The sequence below is a fragment of the Ammodytes marinus genome, assembly GCF_949987685.1.
Source record: "Ammodytes marinus genome assembly, chromosome: 2".
NCBI lineage: Eukaryota > Metazoa > Chordata > Actinopteri > Uranoscopiformes > Ammodytidae > Ammodytes > Ammodytes marinus.
This window is the reverse complement of record NC_137231.1, coordinates 8,009,940-8,028,652: the sequence shown is the minus strand read 5'-3', so window position 1 is coordinate 8,028,652 and position 18,713 is coordinate 8,009,940. Positions and strand designations below refer to the sequence as shown.

At 42.1% G+C, this 18,713-nt stretch overlaps 1 protein-coding gene across 1 annotated transcript in view; it reads left to right on the top strand.

The window, feature by feature from the left end:
- tet3 (tet methylcytosine dioxygenase 3) overlaps positions 1–18,396 on the top strand; it is a 36,203-nt gene extending 17,807 nt beyond the window's left edge. The window contains exons 4-11 of the mRNA XM_080047916.1: positions 4,548–4,638; positions 7,024–7,117; positions 8,717–8,925; positions 10,435–10,585; positions 10,742–10,831; positions 11,164–11,301; positions 11,485–11,839; positions 11,959–18,396. Coding sequence (XP_079904042.1) covers positions 4,548–4,638; positions 7,024–7,117; positions 8,717–8,925; positions 10,435–10,585; positions 10,742–10,831; positions 11,164–11,301; positions 11,485–11,839; positions 11,959–13,748 — 2,918 coding nt within the window. The 3' untranslated portion in view covers positions 13,749–18,396. The remainder of the gene's footprint in view (positions 1–4,547; positions 4,639–7,023; positions 7,118–8,716; positions 8,926–10,434; positions 10,586–10,741; positions 10,832–11,163; positions 11,302–11,484; positions 11,840–11,958) is intronic.
- The last annotated feature ends 317 nt before the right edge of the window (positions 18,397–18,713 follow it).

Sequence of the window (18,713 nt, the reverse complement as noted above, 5' to 3'; positions counted from 1 at the left end):
TTGGGTAGGCTATAACAGAAAATAAAGCCATTAATTTTGTGCTTCAAGTGAAACATTAAATAATTATTTTTTACATAAATAATAGAGTCCTTATAAACTTTTCAAGAAGCTGGACTAGAGTGAATATTGGACAGGTGGGACAGCCCTTCACCCAACAGCGGGCTGCAACACCAACCTACAGTCTATTGTGCGACGGCGATCTAGTTATCATTAGCTTCAGCGTTAGCCGACATCACGGCAACAGCTGAATAATGTAACACATTACAAGTTACAAAGTTACACTACATGAAAACAACGGGCTGTAGACGCTAGGGGTGTGAACGGTTACAAAAATGTCTAACCGTGTACACGACGGAATTTTTTTCGTGTACACGGTTAACCGTGACGTCATTGTCCTCGTGCGCCCGCCGTCCTGTAGGCGAGCACACACACACATACGCGTTCGCCTGTCATGTGCGCCGTCATTATCGCGCTTCATTAATTTCCTGATTAATATAGCCTATCGCTTTCTACATGTCCACGTTTATGCAGGTTGAACAGGTGTTATAAAGTTCGGGCTACTTACGCGCGTAGTTCACGTCAACCGGGTAACTTTAATCTTTAGGTTATCTTTCATCACTCTTCCGTGGCTGTGACTCGAGCCCGAGAACGGCGCCTCCCCGTGTGTGCGTGTGTTTGCGATTATACACACACTCGCACACACACGCCGAGGGACAGACAGATTGGGCAGACTAGCTTTTATCCTCCCCAAGTAGTTTATTAGTGATGTAAAATCAATAAATGCATGTCTCCAGAACATATTTAAAAACTTTGAAAAAAAGAACATTTAAAATTTGAAGATTTTGATTTTACTAAACGGTTACTCGTGTACACGTGCACACTAGGGTTGCTGGACGGGTCCCGGGATTTCGGGATTCCCGTGAAATGAGTCAGTCCGGGAGTACCGGAAATTGGCCGCGGGACCCGTCCTCCCGTTTTTTTTTTTTTTTTCGTTTTTTTTTAGGGGGGATATTTTTTTTAATAAGCTAAAATGAATAAAACAAAGGCTACACAATATTTTGTGTGAAATGTATTTTTTAGACAGGCAGGCATACGAAATACCAGCGCCTCTACAATACTGAAAGTGCTGTGTCCGAGGAAGAGTCTGATGATACCCAAGAATATGCGTATCAGCCAGAGCCAAGCGAGCAGACGATGACCCAGAGCCTTACTGCACATCTGCAGCAGGCAGTCATTAGCCTCGTTAGAGATGTCGCCGTCTTGCTCAGACCTGCGCAATTATGACGCTCGGCTTGCTGAGCGCACAGCATTTTTGTTGTGCGCTCAGCAAGACGGGCTTCATAGTTGCGCAGGTCTGAGCAAGACGGCTCCAAGTCGAACGAGGCTAATGACTGCATGCAATGTCCCGAGCCAGACCAGAGGTATGGGAATGACCTCCACAAAATAATTTCAAAAGACTTTGCGCTCTTCGAGGCAACCAAAGAGCGACCCAAACGCCTGCAGCAGCTCTACTCTGCACTTTCCACCATACAGCCGACGTCCGTGGAAGAAAGAGCGTTCTCGGTGTCAGTTCGTGACAAAGCTCAGAAACAGGCTGAGCAGTGTTTCTTGAAGTCACACTTCATGAAAGTAAAAGAAAGGAAAGCTGGAAAGTAATCTTGCTTAGCGTGTCAGTTTGAATAGGCTGTTAGTTCTGTCATGTCTTATTTCACACGTTAAGAGCAATCGGTAGTGCATTTTTTGTTATTTGCCTATCCTTTGGAAAATATTCAATTTAAACTGATTTCGTTCATAGAAATAAAAATAGATTGTTTGAAATACATTTGTTCGCCAAACACCGTTTTTTGGCCATGTTTTGATATTGAACCTCTGAAACATTTTTCGTATTTTCTTCATAAAAACACCGTTTTCAATAGGCCTATTTAACTTCTGGAAAATATTTTGCCTAATTTGAATGGCTTTTCTTCATGTTATTTAAGTAGAAATAAAACGTGATGTAATATAGCCTTGTTCTGCTGCATTTATTTATCTATTGGCATTGATTTAGTCCCATTAAAGTAGTATTAAAGGGCAATAATGGTTTCAACGGGAAATCCCGGGAAATCCCGTGAGGAGCTCTGAAATCCCGGGATTTGAAAAGGGGCCATTTCGGGAAATTTCAGCAACCCTAGTGCACACCCCTAGTAGACGCTAGAGTTATAATTGCGTGTAGGAAACATTGTTGAGACTGGAATTACGTACCGCAGCGACCGTTCCATTATACAACACTCCCTTTAGCAATGGCTGAATATAAGACCTCCCTGTGCTGTGTATCTGCGGGAGCGAGTGACATTAATAACTTAAAAAAAGTAAACGTTTAACATGATTGCGTGCTTTTAGATGCTTTAATCATATGCCGAATTTATAAACAGACCATATTATTAACAATAAATTAAGTTATGTACATGTCAGAGTTACGTGTATGGATACATTAATAAGTAAACATTGAATAGACAGATTTGTGAAAGGGGTTTGGCGCCGTGTGTTACATTACCGTTACTGCAGCCAGGCTCTACTTTTCACGCCAGTATATTTGTCTTTAGATGTCGCCAAACCAAAATTCCTCCCTAGTTCTGCTTTAATTTCAACCGTGTTGTTTCCCTTTGCCTTGGAAATTGAATTTCACCAAAATAATGGCGAATTCCGTGACATTCCGTGTTAACAGCAGATTCCGTTTTTATTGCCCGATTCCTTGATTCCGTCCACATTTTCGTTATCGCGGAAATCATAGGGCCCTAAGTAAGATCTTTCAGCCCACCTCTGCCTTAGCTTTTCTGTCTGGTTGCATGTTTAGTGTGTCTAAGAATGTGTGTGTGTTGCCAGGGTGTGTGGCTGCAAACATCCAAACTGCTACAGTGTGAAGCACTAAAGGCAAAGGGCAGGGACAATAGCAGTGGTGGCAGAAGGAGCCTTTTGTGTGGGTTTGGGTCTGGCAGGCAAGCAGAACAGAGCCTTTGTTAGACAAAAAGAGGTTCAGTCCAATAGTCCGGGTAGTCCCCTGCTCAGATTATTTGTTTACAACTGAGTAGGGGGTCCTACAAGTGTATATCATGTATTATAAAACATTTTTGAAATGATTTATGAAATAAATGTACTTTTTAATGTACTGATTTTTGTTTGCCTTAACAGGTTTATGAAGTTAGGTTAGTTGGATTTTACTCTTTCGATAGAATGACATAATTTGAGTAAAAAAGTCTTTATTTTTCAAAAAGACCCAGCCTGTCTGTTCAGTTAGTGATTTTTGAATGACTCAGTAAAATATAATTGTTGTAGCTTATAATTAATGCTTTGTTTTCATAGAAGCTACCAAAACTAACCACCAATGTCTTGCAGTTACTGTGTGTTAACTGTAGGACCATGAACCTGATATGATAAATAGACCCTTGCTGTCCCTAAACATGGAAGAGGTTGCACAGCAGGGAGAGAGCAGCTGCAGTGAAACACTTGCTAGCTGTGTGCTGTTACTAATAGTAATGAATAGCAGACAACAAGTCTTCATAGTAAAGCTTGGGTACACACTGCCCTGTCAACTCCCCGTAGCATAGCACTGCGCTGGAATGATACTCCCTCTTACACACACTGATACAGTATACAGTACAGTCTTGATGTGTACACATACACACACACACAACTATTTTCCACGCAAGAATTTAGTATGACTCCTCCACTTCCTGCCCTGAGCCACGCCCTGGTGCCTCCCTGCACCAACAGGGGAATGTGACCTCATATTACCTCTGAGGCACACATAAACAACCCTGAGTGTATGTCCACATTAAAGATAATCAGCTGATAGTGTAGAGCATGTACATTGAGAGCAATAAGCTAATGTTGTTATCTAGAGTATGTGGAATACTATGATAGATAAATATTGTATACAGAAGCAACAGCAGCATAGTATTATTAGCCATACAAACACATAGCACTCTTAATGTCCATTAGAGTGTAACATTTTATGTAGGATACATGCAGCTGCACAGTTTCACATACAGAGATTAGCATTAAGGTAATAGGTAGTGTTTTACAACCACAGACATAGGACAATGGTCAAGCACACATACACTTATTTTATACACAATTATTCACAGCAAAACATGGATGTACACAGCAGTCATGCAGACACACCATTACTCCAGCTCACATAAACTGAGTAATTAAAAGCTTCTGCTTTACAAAGTGTCTCTGCACAAGCACCACACCCCACTGTGTGTGTGTCAGGAGGGTATGTGTGTTCATGTGTGAGCTGGATGTTGCAATCAGTTCCATCTTCTCATGATTCTTATACATGACTTGATTACAAAGAGGATGTCTTTGAGTTTGTCCAAAAATACATCAAAACACAAACTAATGATGAGGGTGTAGTTTGTTATTTTACAATAATATAACAATTGTATTAACACAATACATACATTTTCAACACCAACCAAAATATGTTGTATACTGTGAATTAGTGTGTGCTTTCAAGTGTGGTTATGTGCTGATTTCTCACCCCCTACTGTCCCCTTTTCTAGAACAAATCCTGGAAAAAGATGAAGGGCCTTACTACAATCATCTGGGATCTGGACCTACTGTAGCCTCCATACGAACCCTGATGGAGACAAGGTGAGTCTTCCTCCTACATGCTTTTGCCTCTCTGCCTCTCCCTGTTCCTCCTCCTCTCCTCTCTCTCCACCTCCCCTCCTCCTCACATTTTGTCCTAAGGGAATCTGTGACCCAGAATCCAGTAGGAGGAACAGGAAGTATCAGCATAGCCAGCGTATCAGAGCGAGAGCATGAAACACCAGAGAATAGAAGGACATACGTTATCAACAAATCAGAGTGAAAGACTGAAAGAAAGGATGGCAAAAACAAAGAGAAAACTTACAATTTTAGTTACAGAGTTTGACTGTAATAGTGCATTTTTTGTGCATGTACTGTATATTACGTTTAGTTATCTATATTATGTAATGTCAATATGCTCTGTTTGAAACCTCAAATAAAACAATGAATCTCACAGACATAATCAAGTTATGTTTTTTAAATAGGACAACAGATGATATTTAGCATTCACCATCAGGACTCTGGCTGACTCTTTGGCTTCACCAAACCAATGCTTGTTACTTAGTCTGCAATGCCTCAGTAGACATGGTAAATAGAATATGGATTGAGTTTAACAGTTGTATATTCATCTCCATATTTATTCATCTTAGGAAGGAACTCCAGAAAGGTCTTCAGCTTGTCATTTTAATAACCAAACTGCAGCTACAGCCTCTTAAATGTGTTGGTATAACTTACCGAAACATAACACTTATCAAAGGTGATCAAATGTTGTCGGGGATAAATAAAGGCTTATTTTTAATAACTTGGTAAACACATTCTGACAATATATTTTTGGCGTCTGTTATTTGTAACCCCAGAATGCAAAACACTTATACTCTTGTCACTTGTATTGTAACTTTCTATAATCGGAAGCCTTATTGTGTTATGCTTCATGTTAACAGTACTAAACATTATACTGAGGGGGCAATTTGGCCGCTGTTCAATAAGAAACTGGATTTGAATAGGTACAATGAGTCATTAGTCCCTAGAGAGCATTGGTTCAGTGAGGGGGGATGGCGGAGACCTCTTTTTGTGGTTTGAGAGATGACATAAGATGTTAAAGCCCCCAATATCCCTAGCTGACCTTTCAACCACCCCTGACCCCAGCCGGCCACCCCTGTGGTGATAAAGCCTACTCCCCTCCCACTCCCTCGGCCACCTCAGGGTGGTTCCTATTCAGCAGTAGCCCCTTGTGTTCAGTGTCGCACAAAATCTGTTCAGGGCTGAAGTTTGCACAATGGCAGGTATCAAGCGGGCAGGAGACCTGATAGGAGCCGTGAGCATTCATCTGACAAGTTCCTATGACCTATGTGGACCCCTGCACAACCTCTGACCCCTCCCCCTCTTCTACACCTCCTCACTCTATCAACCGAGCTGCAGAAATACAAACACATGCACCATTTGTAGCACAAATAAATCATCTACCAACACTCCATTATTTGCTAAAGCAGGTGTTTGCAGACACATGAACACAAGACAAATAGAAATTTGTGTGGAGGCTCATTTATGCACATGTGGACAAAAAACACCAGCACAGAATATCTCCAAGTTAAATCACGCTAGCTGGCATTGTGTAGATGCTCATGTGTTCTGGTTTACGCTGCCATGCTTGTGTGAATCTCAGCAGAGTCTTGTGAACACTTCTCACCAGCCAGGGCTGCTGAGGTTGGCCTGTCTTTGTCATAAATGACATATTATACCACTTCTTCCACAAGCTCCTGTAGCAAGAGAGAAAATAATTATTCAGAGCAATATAGCTAAATGCAATAGTTGGAATAAAAAAATAAGAAACGCTCTTGTTGAGGGAAACCATGACAAAATGATATCATTATCTTCTGATCAGCAGGATGGTGTCTCTCATTGCAGCTTTAATACGTATTGAGTGGCCATGTGTTCCCCATAGTAGCAATGTGGCACTAGATTGCTGATCTTCATCAGCAACTATTTGGCCAATTGAGCATGTTCAATCTGAGCTGTCAGATTGTTCAGAAACAGAATCCTTTATTGTCATTGTACAGTGTACAACGAAATTGTAGCAGCATACTACACCTCAGCTATGACAGTTTAAACAGATTCACAGCATTAAAAGTTAATTTAAGTTAACAGATCACACAACCATGTTGGCAATTAAGTGGCTGACCGGTGTGTTAACTTGTGAGGCTAAAAAAAATAATGCAGGGCGTCTGATCAGTCTGCTTTTGTTGGTGCTAGTTCTTTGAGATTAGCTTGGTGGCCATGACACAAGGGAAAGACTACAGCTTATATTTAAATTAAGGCCACTTGAATATCACCTTGGTCAGGTGTGTCAGTATTTGCGGAACCTAATCTCAAAAGCCATTGTGACTTCAAACTCCCAACTACTCACGTGGATGAACGTTAAAATAACAATATATTTCTTCTCCTTTGTAGGTATGGAGAGAAAGGGGAAGCCATCCGGATTGAGAAGGTGTTATACACAGGCAAAGAAGGAAAGAGCTCACGAGGATGTCCTATTGCTAAGTGGGTATGTAACGTTGCATTTCATCAAATCTGCCATGTAGTTAAAGTTTTGAAATTGACTTTTTCACACCTAAAAGTCCGGAACCAAGCTTAATGTTTTTGTTCCACTGCACAGATTTGATCCGCTCAGATTTAGTTTCATATTGCAGTTCTGTGTGCAGCGGACGTCGGGGGGTCAGTTTAGTTGTTGGGCTTCATGAACTTCAGGAACCATGTAAAGCGTCTTTGAGTGCCTAGGCAATAAAGCGCTATATAAAACCTATCAATTATTCATCAGTTGAATGAATTAATAAAGAAAAAATTTACGTGGTTTACCACAGTGCTTTATTATTAGTTCAGGCAGCCGCTTAGACAATGCACACCTCCTGCTTTAGCCACCATTGTGTTAAAAAAGAAGAAGACTGAAATCTAAATTGTCCTGCATCTCTGTGAGATTAAACAGCGGCATCTGGTGGTGCATTGGACAGTCTGTAGTTTTGGTCAGTTTTGCCTCAGAGAGTGTGCTATAGCAGCTAAGTATTCCTCGTGGCAGCCGGCAATATCCGTCCAAGACTTCCTGTCTAAAAGTACGAACCATCCAAAAAATGCTTTCACACTGCACAAGAGCCATGATTTAGTTTAATCTGGACTGAGACCACCTCTTTTTGTCCAACTGTTTAGTACGGATCGTGGTAAATTTCATACCTGTAATTGTGGTTTGAATGGAAACTTTTGAAAAATCTGGACCAAACAAAGAAGATGCGTAATTTTTTGCATGGATGACCTTAGTGGGATTAAAAACAGGTTGAATTGACTAATGGTTGTCACCCACAGTGAGTAACTCAGTAGGAGGTTTCACTCTGAAACAACCCCTCTCGTGTCACCCCTGACACGTGCTCCTAATGTATGTGTGTGTGTGTGTGTGTGTGTGTGTGTGTGTGTGTGTGTGTGTGTGTGTGTGTGTGTGTGTGTGTGTGTGTGTGTGTGTGTGTGTGTGTGAAGACAGAGAGATTATAGAGGGTAGTGTCAAAATAAAAGTGAGTGGAAAGAGAGCAGGCATGCTCACACCAAAGGTTTTCTTATCTTTTTTTGAAGAAAAAATAAGTATTATAGTGGTATATTTTATAGTATAAGAATGTTCTTATTGTCTATACAATATAGAGTCTAGTTATTCGTTAGTGTTAGTCTATGTTAGTTTTTAATGTATACACTCTTCAGGTTAATTTATTTAACTAGTAGCATCATAAGCAGATTTAGGATTGCTATCCAGTCAACACAGCAGTTCAGATTTCAGTATAAATTTCTAACATCCTTCCAAAAATCAGTGTTACCTTCACTTTGTGTCACCTTGTTCAGAATCGGTATCTCAAAATCTTTTGTATTTTGGACATCATGTAGGCACACGTTTATTAATAACGAATTCAGTAACTACAGAATCAAAGAATAGAAAGTTTTGCAGAATTTTATTGTATCAACTGACATTTAATTTTATTTGTGAGTGTAATCCTGTTTTAAATAAGTGAACATAAATGAAGGTATTGCTGGTACAAAGCCTGGATGTTTACCTTACCTTCCCTAAGATGAGTAAAAGTTCAAGTAACGATAAGATCTGCTTTTATTTCAGGTGATTCGTCGTAGCGGTGAAACAGAGAAACTGCTGTGTCTGGTACGTCACCGGGCGGGCCACCACTGTGCCAATGCTGTCATCATCATCCTCATTATGGCCTGGGAAGGTGTCCCAAGGGCTCTGGCAGACACACTGTACAAGGAACTCAGTGAGACACTCACCAAATATGGCAACCCCACCAGCCGACGCTGTGGCCTCAATGATGAGTGAGTGGCTAATGAAGTACCCTTCGACTATTATATGTAACAAACTAGTCTGTGCATAGCAGGCAGTCCAATGATGTGCTTGCGCACTGCACCTGTAATTTAAGGGTGTATTCACACCTGCCGTGTTTAGTTCGGTTGAAACGAACTCAGGTGCACTTCCGCCTGCGGTGCGCATCATTCAGGCAGGTGTGAACACAGCAATCGCACTCGGGGGCGGACCAAATAAGCGCTCCGAGACCCAGCTGAAGAGGTGGTCTCGATGCGCTTCCAAACGCACTCTGCTGCAGTTCGTTTGTGGTGTGAATTCGGCCGGACTCAATCCGACCCAATTGCAGGAAGCACTGCGCCTTTCCTTTCTTTTCTTTTTTAATAAATCGTCAGCTTCACATTATGGGAAAGGTTTGTTGTCGCCATTGTTAGGAAGATTAGTTGTGGTTTGCCTGGGAGCCCCGAGCGAAAATATTACATTTGATAGAGAGTCGCATACACATGCTGATGTGTTCAGCAATCAGATGAAGGAGAGGGGAGCGTCTACCTCACAGTGCCAACAGATTCACGCTGCGCTTTGCATGAAGTGTGTGTTTTTATTTTTCTTGCCATGGTAACGGGACCGTCAATACTATCCCCGTGTCAGTTTGGAGCTGAGCTGCGCCGAACTGACACCCATCTGATACACAGCTAATGCAGCTGTGTGTCAGCTTGAGCCTATTCTTCTCGCGAGCCTCGCGTCCAGCAGCAAAAAGTAAAAGTACAGTAAAAATTATGTTTCACATCGTAGACTACAAGCCACATAACGTGGCATTGACATAGGGCTACATATTATAACCATATGAAACAACAATAATTTGATGTTTTTCTTCTTTATTTATAGTCTGGATGTAGGACTTTTTATTATTTTAACCCCATATTATATCAATGATATATTTTGCAGTTTTTACTTCGTTCTTCCTGCTTCTCTCCACCCCAGAATGTCTGTCCAATGAATGAATGACCTCAGATCATGTGTGGTTTTGTTCCATAATGCTGGTTCACTTGCAAAAGGGGCAATATGAATGTGGACCACACCAAACAAAAAAAATCTAAATCCTATTTGGTCTGGACCAAAGCAAGTGAACTAGCGGACTTTCCCAGTGTGAATACACCCTAAGTTATTTTTGAAGATCATTCTACGAATTATATCTCAAGGCATCTTTAACAGAACTTTCAGGAAGACATATGACACCAATGGAAGTATACTACAGTATACTACAATTTAATTAGATGGGGGTACATGATATAATCTGTACTCATGTGGGCACATTTCACATGGAAAAGTACTCTGGAGGCATAAAGCTGAGTTTAACGAAATACTGTGTACCTGCACAAAAACAAACATATTCATCTTTGTCACTAGATGTGTACACATTGACATTTACATTTGAGGAGATCGAAATGTACCTGTACAGGAGTTACACATCTTTAATACATACTACTTGAATCTGAGAGTATGCTCACTGTCTCCCCCTGCAGTCGTACCTGTGCGTGTCAAGGCAAGGACTCTGACAGTTGTGGTGCTTCCTTCTCCTTTGGCTGCTCCTGGAGTATGTACTTTAATGGCTGTAAGTATGCCCGGAGCAAAACGCCGCGCAAGTTCAGACTTCAAGGAGAACGCCCTGAAGAGGTATCATAACATCACAGCCACTTGTTGGAATAAACACAAATATAATAATGCTAAAGATGATTGGGTTTAGTCTCTTTCGTGATTTCTAAGCCACTATTTTAAAGCTTTTTGGCTCTGTTTTGTTCTGACCTGTGTGCCATGTTTCTTTATTGTCAGGAGGAAAAACTCAGGAATAACTTCCAGAATCTAGCAACTGAAGTTGCTCCTTTGTACAAGCAGCTGGCCCCTCAGGCCTACAGTAACCAGGTTTGTTGTTCAGGAAAATGCACTTTAGTGCACATTTACTGTACTCATTTTTACAAGGTTATAATCTCATGCAGCCACCATCTACACCTGTCATCTTCTTTACACACAATGGATATTATTCTAAACCAGACCATGATGAAACCTCAGCGGCCGGTCACATAATAAATTCCTTATTAGCAATATAAAAATGCAGAAAATATTATTTGTGTTAATGTTCTTTTTTTACCTGTGAAGTGCTGCCTTTGACATAGGCAAACAGACGTAACTGCTCCATGTTTGTCTAACTTATATGAATCTAGTAAGGAAGTGATGAACCTTCTCTCCTTCCTCAGTGCGAGACGGAGTCGAAAGCTCCAGACTGCAGGCTGGGCTTGAAGGAAGGTCGGCCGTTCTCCGGAGTCACAGCTTGTATGGACTTCTGTGCCCACGCTCATAAGGACCAGCACAACCTTTACAATGGTTGCACAGTGGTAAGGTCACTCACCATAATTGCCATATCACACACCACACTAAATTAGTTTTTTTGTGTTATTTTGAGGCAAGAAAAGGTTATATTGTTATTTTGTGTGAATAAGCTAAAAAAGGATTTAAAATGAATGTGTTTATAGCATCGCACTGTTCACCTTTTATTTTGCTCGCCCTCTCTCTGCTAGGTGTGTACTCTAACAAGAGAGGCCAACCGTACGGTGACGGGGATCCCTGAGGATGAGCAGCTCCATGTGTTGCCTCTGTACAAGTTGTCTACGACTGATGAGTTTGGCAATGAGGAAGCCCAGCGCCTCAAGATGCAGACGGGAGCCGTCCAGGTTCTTCAGGCTTTCCCCCGTGAGGTACGCAAGTTGCCAGAACCTGCCAAGTCTTGCCGACAGCGCCGACTGGAGGCCAAGAAGGCCTCCTCTGAGAAGAAGAAAAATAAACTCATGCAGCAGGCAGGTGAGACTCCAGAGAAAACTGTGGTCAAGGCTGAGGTCTGCATCCCCGGTTCCCCTCAACCCAAAGGCAATAAAGGTTAGTCGCTGTGGTCCAACAAAGACATCATAGACAATTCAAAACTTAAATGTAATTGAAGTTTACTTTCACATTTTTAATTTACTTTTCCTTTGTTTCAATCATTCAATCATTACCAGCAATTATAAAACAAGAGGTGAAGCCCAACATCAAGAAGGAGCCCTTCAACGGATCAATAGATGGATACCCTCTGCTAGCAGCAGACCCATTCAACAACATCTATCCACACCCTGCCTATTATGCAAGGGGAGGCCTACCCCCAACTGGCCCGCCCTCTGCACCAGACCCAGTAAATGGTTACCACCATAATCTCCCCGGAATGCACTATGGCTACTACAACTACCCCCCAAATGCACTTTTCCGCCCCAAGCTGAGGACCTACGAGGGACGAAATGGCTCTTCGCCTAAAGTAGATAGTAAGGCTGACCAGGTAGACAAGAAGCCCGATATTCAGATCCTTCAAGCCAGACTGGCCCAATCCTACTCCAGTCACCCAGAGCAAGACAACCAACCAAATCATGGCACTTACAACCAGCCTGCGGACTTGAGCCAGTCCCGTCCTTCCTCCGTCTCCTCTGAAACCTCAAACAGAGGCACTCCAGTTGTCAAACAGGAGCCTATGGATGTGCCAGTCTATGAAGGCACAATGCAGAGGCATGCTGGTGCCAATACACCTAGCACCCCTCAGCCTGTGGTATGGCCAGGACACAAGCTAAATGGAAGTACTGTTCCTACTTGGGACGGCCATCTGAACCCAAGTTCTGAAGCCTCTGTGTTGTATCCGGACAAGCAGCAGTTTCACCAGCACCCCCAGCAGCGGCAGCCCTCTCCTTACCCCCAGCAGTGGACATCCTATCCTGGCTCAAATGCCCTTATGGCTTCCCCTGGCCCATCGCCTTCACGCCAGTTAACTCGATCTCGATCTCCGTCCCCTCACCAAGGCACATTGCTCCCAGGTCACATACATCAAGGCTCCCCACGCCCTGCCACCCCACTCACGCCCCACTCTGTTACACCACAACCTGGAGCCTCTAACTCAGGCTCTGTTACGCCACAGCCAGGCACCCCAGGTCCAGGAATGCCCAGGCACTGGGCAAACCCTGCACCTAGTCCTCAGCCGAATTCTTGGGCCATGGGGCCTGCGGCATATAGCCCTGGTATGCAGCACAGCCATCCTGCAGGAGCCTACCCTGATAAGATGTGGTCCAAAACTGGAGAAAGTCGCTGTTCCACTCCCCTTGGGCTCCAAGAGAATGCCTGGAGGTCTTGTGGGGGTTCAATTGCAGGCAGCACCCTGTCCCCTGCCCCCGAGGGTCGCCTTTTTCCTGATGCCCTGCAGCAGTCAGATCAGGCATGCTGGAACCCTAGCCGAGCTGAGAGTGAAGCTGAGAGTACCAAGCGCCCTGTAGAAGATGATGAGGTGTGGTCTGACAGCGAGCACAACTTCCTGGATCCCAACATAGGTGGTGTAGCAGTAGCACCTGCCCACGGCTCCATTCTGATTGAATGTGCCCGTCGGGAACTACATGCTACCACTCCGCTCAAAACGCCTGACCGCGCAAACCCCACCCGCATCTCCCTGGTCTTCTACCAGCACAAGAACCTCAACCAGCCCACACACGGCCAGGCATTGTGGGAGGCCAAAATGAAGCTTCTGGCAGAGCGTGCGCTGCAGAGGCAGCAGGAAGCGGCTCTTCTCGGCCTCTCCCAGGAAGAAATCAAGGCCCTCGGTAAGAAACGCAAGTGGGGGGCTACGGCGGCAGGTGCTAGTCCAGGACCTGGACAATCTAAAGACAAGAGGGAGGGGCCAGTGACACGTTTAGCCCCCACTTTCCACACCACCTCTATAGTTACTGCGTCTCCCTATGCCTTCACCCGCCTCACTGGTCCCTACAGCCACTTTGTCTGAGGTCCGACAGTTGACTGATAGCTATACAGTGGTGCAGTGGAGGGCTGGAGAGAGTGATGAGCAGGATGAATGTCTCTCAGCCGTCCCACAGCCTGGCATCTCTCCATCCTGCCCCCTCCGCAGTCCACTTGGAGGAGGGGACATTTTTATTGTTTTTTACCTCATGTCAGGCAGTGGTTTGGGCTTCAGACACACTGCCTGTGGTGCTCTTCTTCTCTCTTTCCTGGAGAGGAACTCCATTGCTTTTTCTCATTTATAGAATTTTAATGATTCTAATTATTGCTATTATTATCAATATTATTATGATTGCTATTGTTACTGTCAATGTCGTTATTACAGGTATTATTATAATGAAGATTTGTTTGTTTTTTATTATTGCTGTTTTCATTAATGTTATTATTAATGATGTGATTGTTTTTGGTTATATGTATATTTTTTATCAATCAGTCTGAGTCAGTCAGACTCAGATAATTGCTTTTTCCATGTTTGGAAAACCCTATTTTTTATTTGATTTTTGTGGTTCTTGTCAATCTTCCAGCTGTATTTAGATGAGGAGCCATAGTCTGACTGGCAAGACAGCAAATCAACATTATTAAACGTCATATGTGCGTACATAAAGAAAGCCTTTCTATTAAGCTTGCTTTAGATATCTATCTCTATATTGATAATATTTAGATATGTATCTCGGATATTTAAAACGTCTTTATATTGGATAAGTTTGGTTTGTGACGAGGGCCCCTAAAAGTCCAAAACTCAACTCATAAGTTATGAACAAAACCAATCATCCTGATGCAAAATGAAGGGAAATAATGAAAAACTAAAACATGATTGCAATTCCCCTTTTTACCACATTGGGTACAATGTTGCTGCTTGTCTTGTCGTCAGACAATGTGGTCCTCCTCCTCTGCACCCTCCCAGCTTTCGACTGGTGCTAAACTTCCAGCTCTGAACGATTCTCACTGCGCTTCTCTTCATGGCACTTGTTGCTGTACTTAGGTGCTCTCACTCAAACCTGGGACACCTACTGTTTGCAAGTGAATATGTTTGCTTTGACCCGGGTGGAGTACCAGAATGATGGGATTTATATTTCAATGCTCAGGTGCAGGAAATTTGTCATGCAAAGAAAGGTGTATGAATTATCTTACAAATGCTTTCATCTGTCAGTAACATTCAGGTAGGGTGTACACACTTCCCAATGTAAACTCTAGAGGGCAGCGGTGACTTTCAAAGTGGTGTGTACAAACATACCCACAAGCACTTGAGATCTTTACAGGAGCCAGTGGAGCTTTGCCTTGATGCTTTAACCATCCATGGCCAGTGGAGTGTATCACACCCTGTTTGCTGACCATGGATGGGCCCCATCACAGTCCAATCTCTGTCCAATTGTGGCACTAAAGTGAATGAAGTCTTGAGATGGTTTTGGGAAGCCCCCCCTGGGTTAGAGCGAAAGGAAACAGAGTTGGGCCAGCAGGGCTTTTTGGTGCTCCCACACACACTCTGGTGCTCTCCTATTACACTTGATACGGTAAAGGGCCCGCTCCTTCCTCTGCATGGTGCTGCCATCTTCGAGCAGAGGCAAGTGGGCCCTTCTGCTGGCACCTTGTCACCATAGAGCCAGCCGGTCAAAGTGTCTGACCTATGGTTGAAGCCCTGTCTTTGGGTTCAATAACTGTTTCCTTTTGCAGTGTATTTGCAGTTTCTTGTAGCAAAGTGGTTTCGACTCAAACAAAGTACACTGTACAGGGCAGAGAAAGCACAGTGCATTTCAACCCATTCACAGAGAAAAGCATATTACTGAGAGACAGTGCGAGGCCTCGGAAAATTACTGTAGCTTTTGGGGGTTGGTGCCAAATGCAAATGCATTGAATCAATAAATCTCTCCCTTTGCTTGTGTGTGTGTTTGTGTCTGAGAATGACACAAATACAAGGGTGCTTGAAAGAGAAGAGACAAAGGGAGAGACTCATTGATGGCCCTTGAATCATTTTTATTTTCCCTCTATCGACCAAGTGACTTTTTGATTCATTAAATTCAAACAGTGACATGGTTAAGTTGCAAACTGTTGTGAAAAATACAATGATCCATTGATGCAGGCTGACTCCTAGCTGTTGGGTGGTTGTTTGGGTCAAGGCCGTGGTCATCTGTGAAAGACCCTGTTACCTCTGCCGTGGATCTCCTGCTCTCTACCTCACACTGTAGAGACACTGATCACAATCACACCTTGCTACTGAGGGCAGAGAATCATGCAAATGTCCCTATGTGTGCTCATATCTCCACACTCATTTTAACCTGCTTTTTTACTCTTATTTATTACTACATGGTGATGATAATGATTGTCTTTGATGTTATTGTTTTTTTTCCATCTTTTTTTATATAGCTAGTACAAATTGTACATAGAGAAGAAAAGATTTATAAAAGCACTTTTAATCCTGATTTTAATGACAAAAAGAAAGAGCCGATTATTGATAACTTGAAGCTTGTTTTTTTTTCTCAAGAGAGAGATAAAACAAAATGTAAATATTAAAATATTTAGGTAAGATTATTTAACTTGTGAGGATAGTAACTAAACCATTAATGACAAGGGGGTATATTTTCTGACAGCCCTCAACAACGGTAAGCAACACTTTGTCCCGATGTGTTGTGTGTAGATGTGTGCTTAGTAACACTGCTGTTTTACTTTCGTAAGTACTGTACCCCTTGTCAGCATGTCACTGACAAAGACCTTTCACTTTCTAAAAACGAATTCCTTAGCACAGTCATGTAACATGAAACAACACTTACTCACTGATGACAGTCAGGAGGATTCCCCCATGCTGCAGTTCTCTGACACAAACTCCATATCCACAAATGCTTGTCTTTTTGACACTTGTGGATTTTTGGATATTTTTACAGCAGGTGTTAACAACCCAGAAGAAACACTCTTGTCACAAATTAATAGCAAAGCAAAATTCAAAATGAAAAAAAATAAAATAAAATTGCAATTATGTGGTACTGTACATCAGTGATCTGTTGTTAGTTAGCTGAGGAAAATTTTTGATATACAGGAATAGTTTGACATTTTGGGAAATATGTTTATACACTTTCTTTCGCAGTGTAAAATGGAAAGATTAATACCACTCTCATATCTGTATGCTAAATATGTAGCTGGAGCTACATACAGTAGCTAGTTGTTTATTTTTGCTACCAGGCTTTATGCTTAGCTAAATTCACAGACTGCTGGCAGTAGCTTCATATATGGGAGTTACCTGGATTTTAACAATAAGTATTTGCCAAAGTGTTGAACTGTTTCCTTAATATCAGTAGAGTTGCCCTTGATAAATCTACCATGGGTCATGTGCAGAACCACATCCAAAGTGGCGGTTGGTATATTTAGGAACACACTGGTCTGAGGTGAATCAGTGGGCGATGTTTTAGCAAGCAGTGGCCCAGCAATCTTTGTCAGTTGTGTTAGACTATCAGGTAAGAGAATGCCTCCCTGCTTGTTTAGAAGTATTCTTATCACTGTTATCTACGCTAGTTCTCATAAAAGTATGCACTTTGCATATACGTCATGACACCCCGTGGAAGACACCATGTGCTTAGATTGAAATAATTGATCATATGATTGACACATCATCGGCAATGGTAGTTTGACTGGTGCACACAGTAACATGGCCCATTTTACTTTTTAACCATTATGCATGGCCCACATTACACACACAAACACACACTTGCCTAACAATGGGTGCTGAGGATACAGTGTACATGGCATCTTAATAACTTTGTACATTTCTAAATGTGGGGTGATGGTCAGCTGGTGCTATGATGCTACACCTTAAGATTCACTGTGTAAAAAATGTGAGGCATAAATGATTACCACAGCTATTTTTTCTGAGCTATTGGAATGTCAAGAGAACTATACTTTTGATTCAAGCAGTTTCACGGAATGGGAAGCTGCCCAGGTGCTGACTTTATGAAAAGTCTTTTTGTTACAACGCTACAAATTTACATCTCTTTTTGATGGCAGGGGGGCACTCCAACAGTTGATTACATTCTCTATTGATATTCATTTCATAATGTACTTGAACTCATTAAAACTAGGATGAGATATATAATCATATTATTGGAAGACTGTTAACTGGGTTTCATTTGGTACAGCGCAAGTACCAAAGACTATTGAAATGATCTTTTGAGTTTGTTGTACTTATTTATGGTAACTGAATGCTTAGATATTTGAATAAAAGAATGGCAATTGTGTCCTGCCTCCCTCTTCCACTCCTTAGTCATCCAACTTCCTTTACTCAACCCCTCTCTTTCTCTTGGCACCTTGTATATTTTCTCTTTCACACACAAACATAGAAATACATACGCTTACTAATGTGTATGGCCTACTTTTAGAAGTTTATTGAAAACCTCATTTAATCAACACTCTTCAAATTTGGGATAGAGTCTTGGACCCTGGCCCATAAAACATATAAATGAACCTACACAACTGGCAGCTACATTCCTTTTTGAGTTTTTGGGTTGTTCTTGGTTCTTTATTTTATGTCAAGGATGCAGTATGTAAAAAAAAAAGTGTTTTTGTTCAGTCTCTCTCTCTTTGTAGCTGTATGGTGTATTATGTGAATACATAGTGTATGTGGTAAAGAAACCCACAATATTGTTTTATGTTGCGCGATAAATAAAAACATTGAAGTGAATGTGTTTGGTTTTGTATTTTTGACTTATTTTGTTCATTTGGCCATTACAGTTTTTTTCGATTGCTTAAGCACGATTTTGAAAACAGGGCCTGATTTCTCAAAACACTACACACAATTAGCAAAACACCTCAGACCCTTTGCAAAATGAAACACTCTTTTCAAAACTATACACTATTTTATAAAAAACATATTTTGTCACCATATGAAACACACACGCTTCATATCACTTAATTCTGTCTGAACCAGTTACACACTGCTGTTGCTAACCTTAAACACTTTTAGTAATTC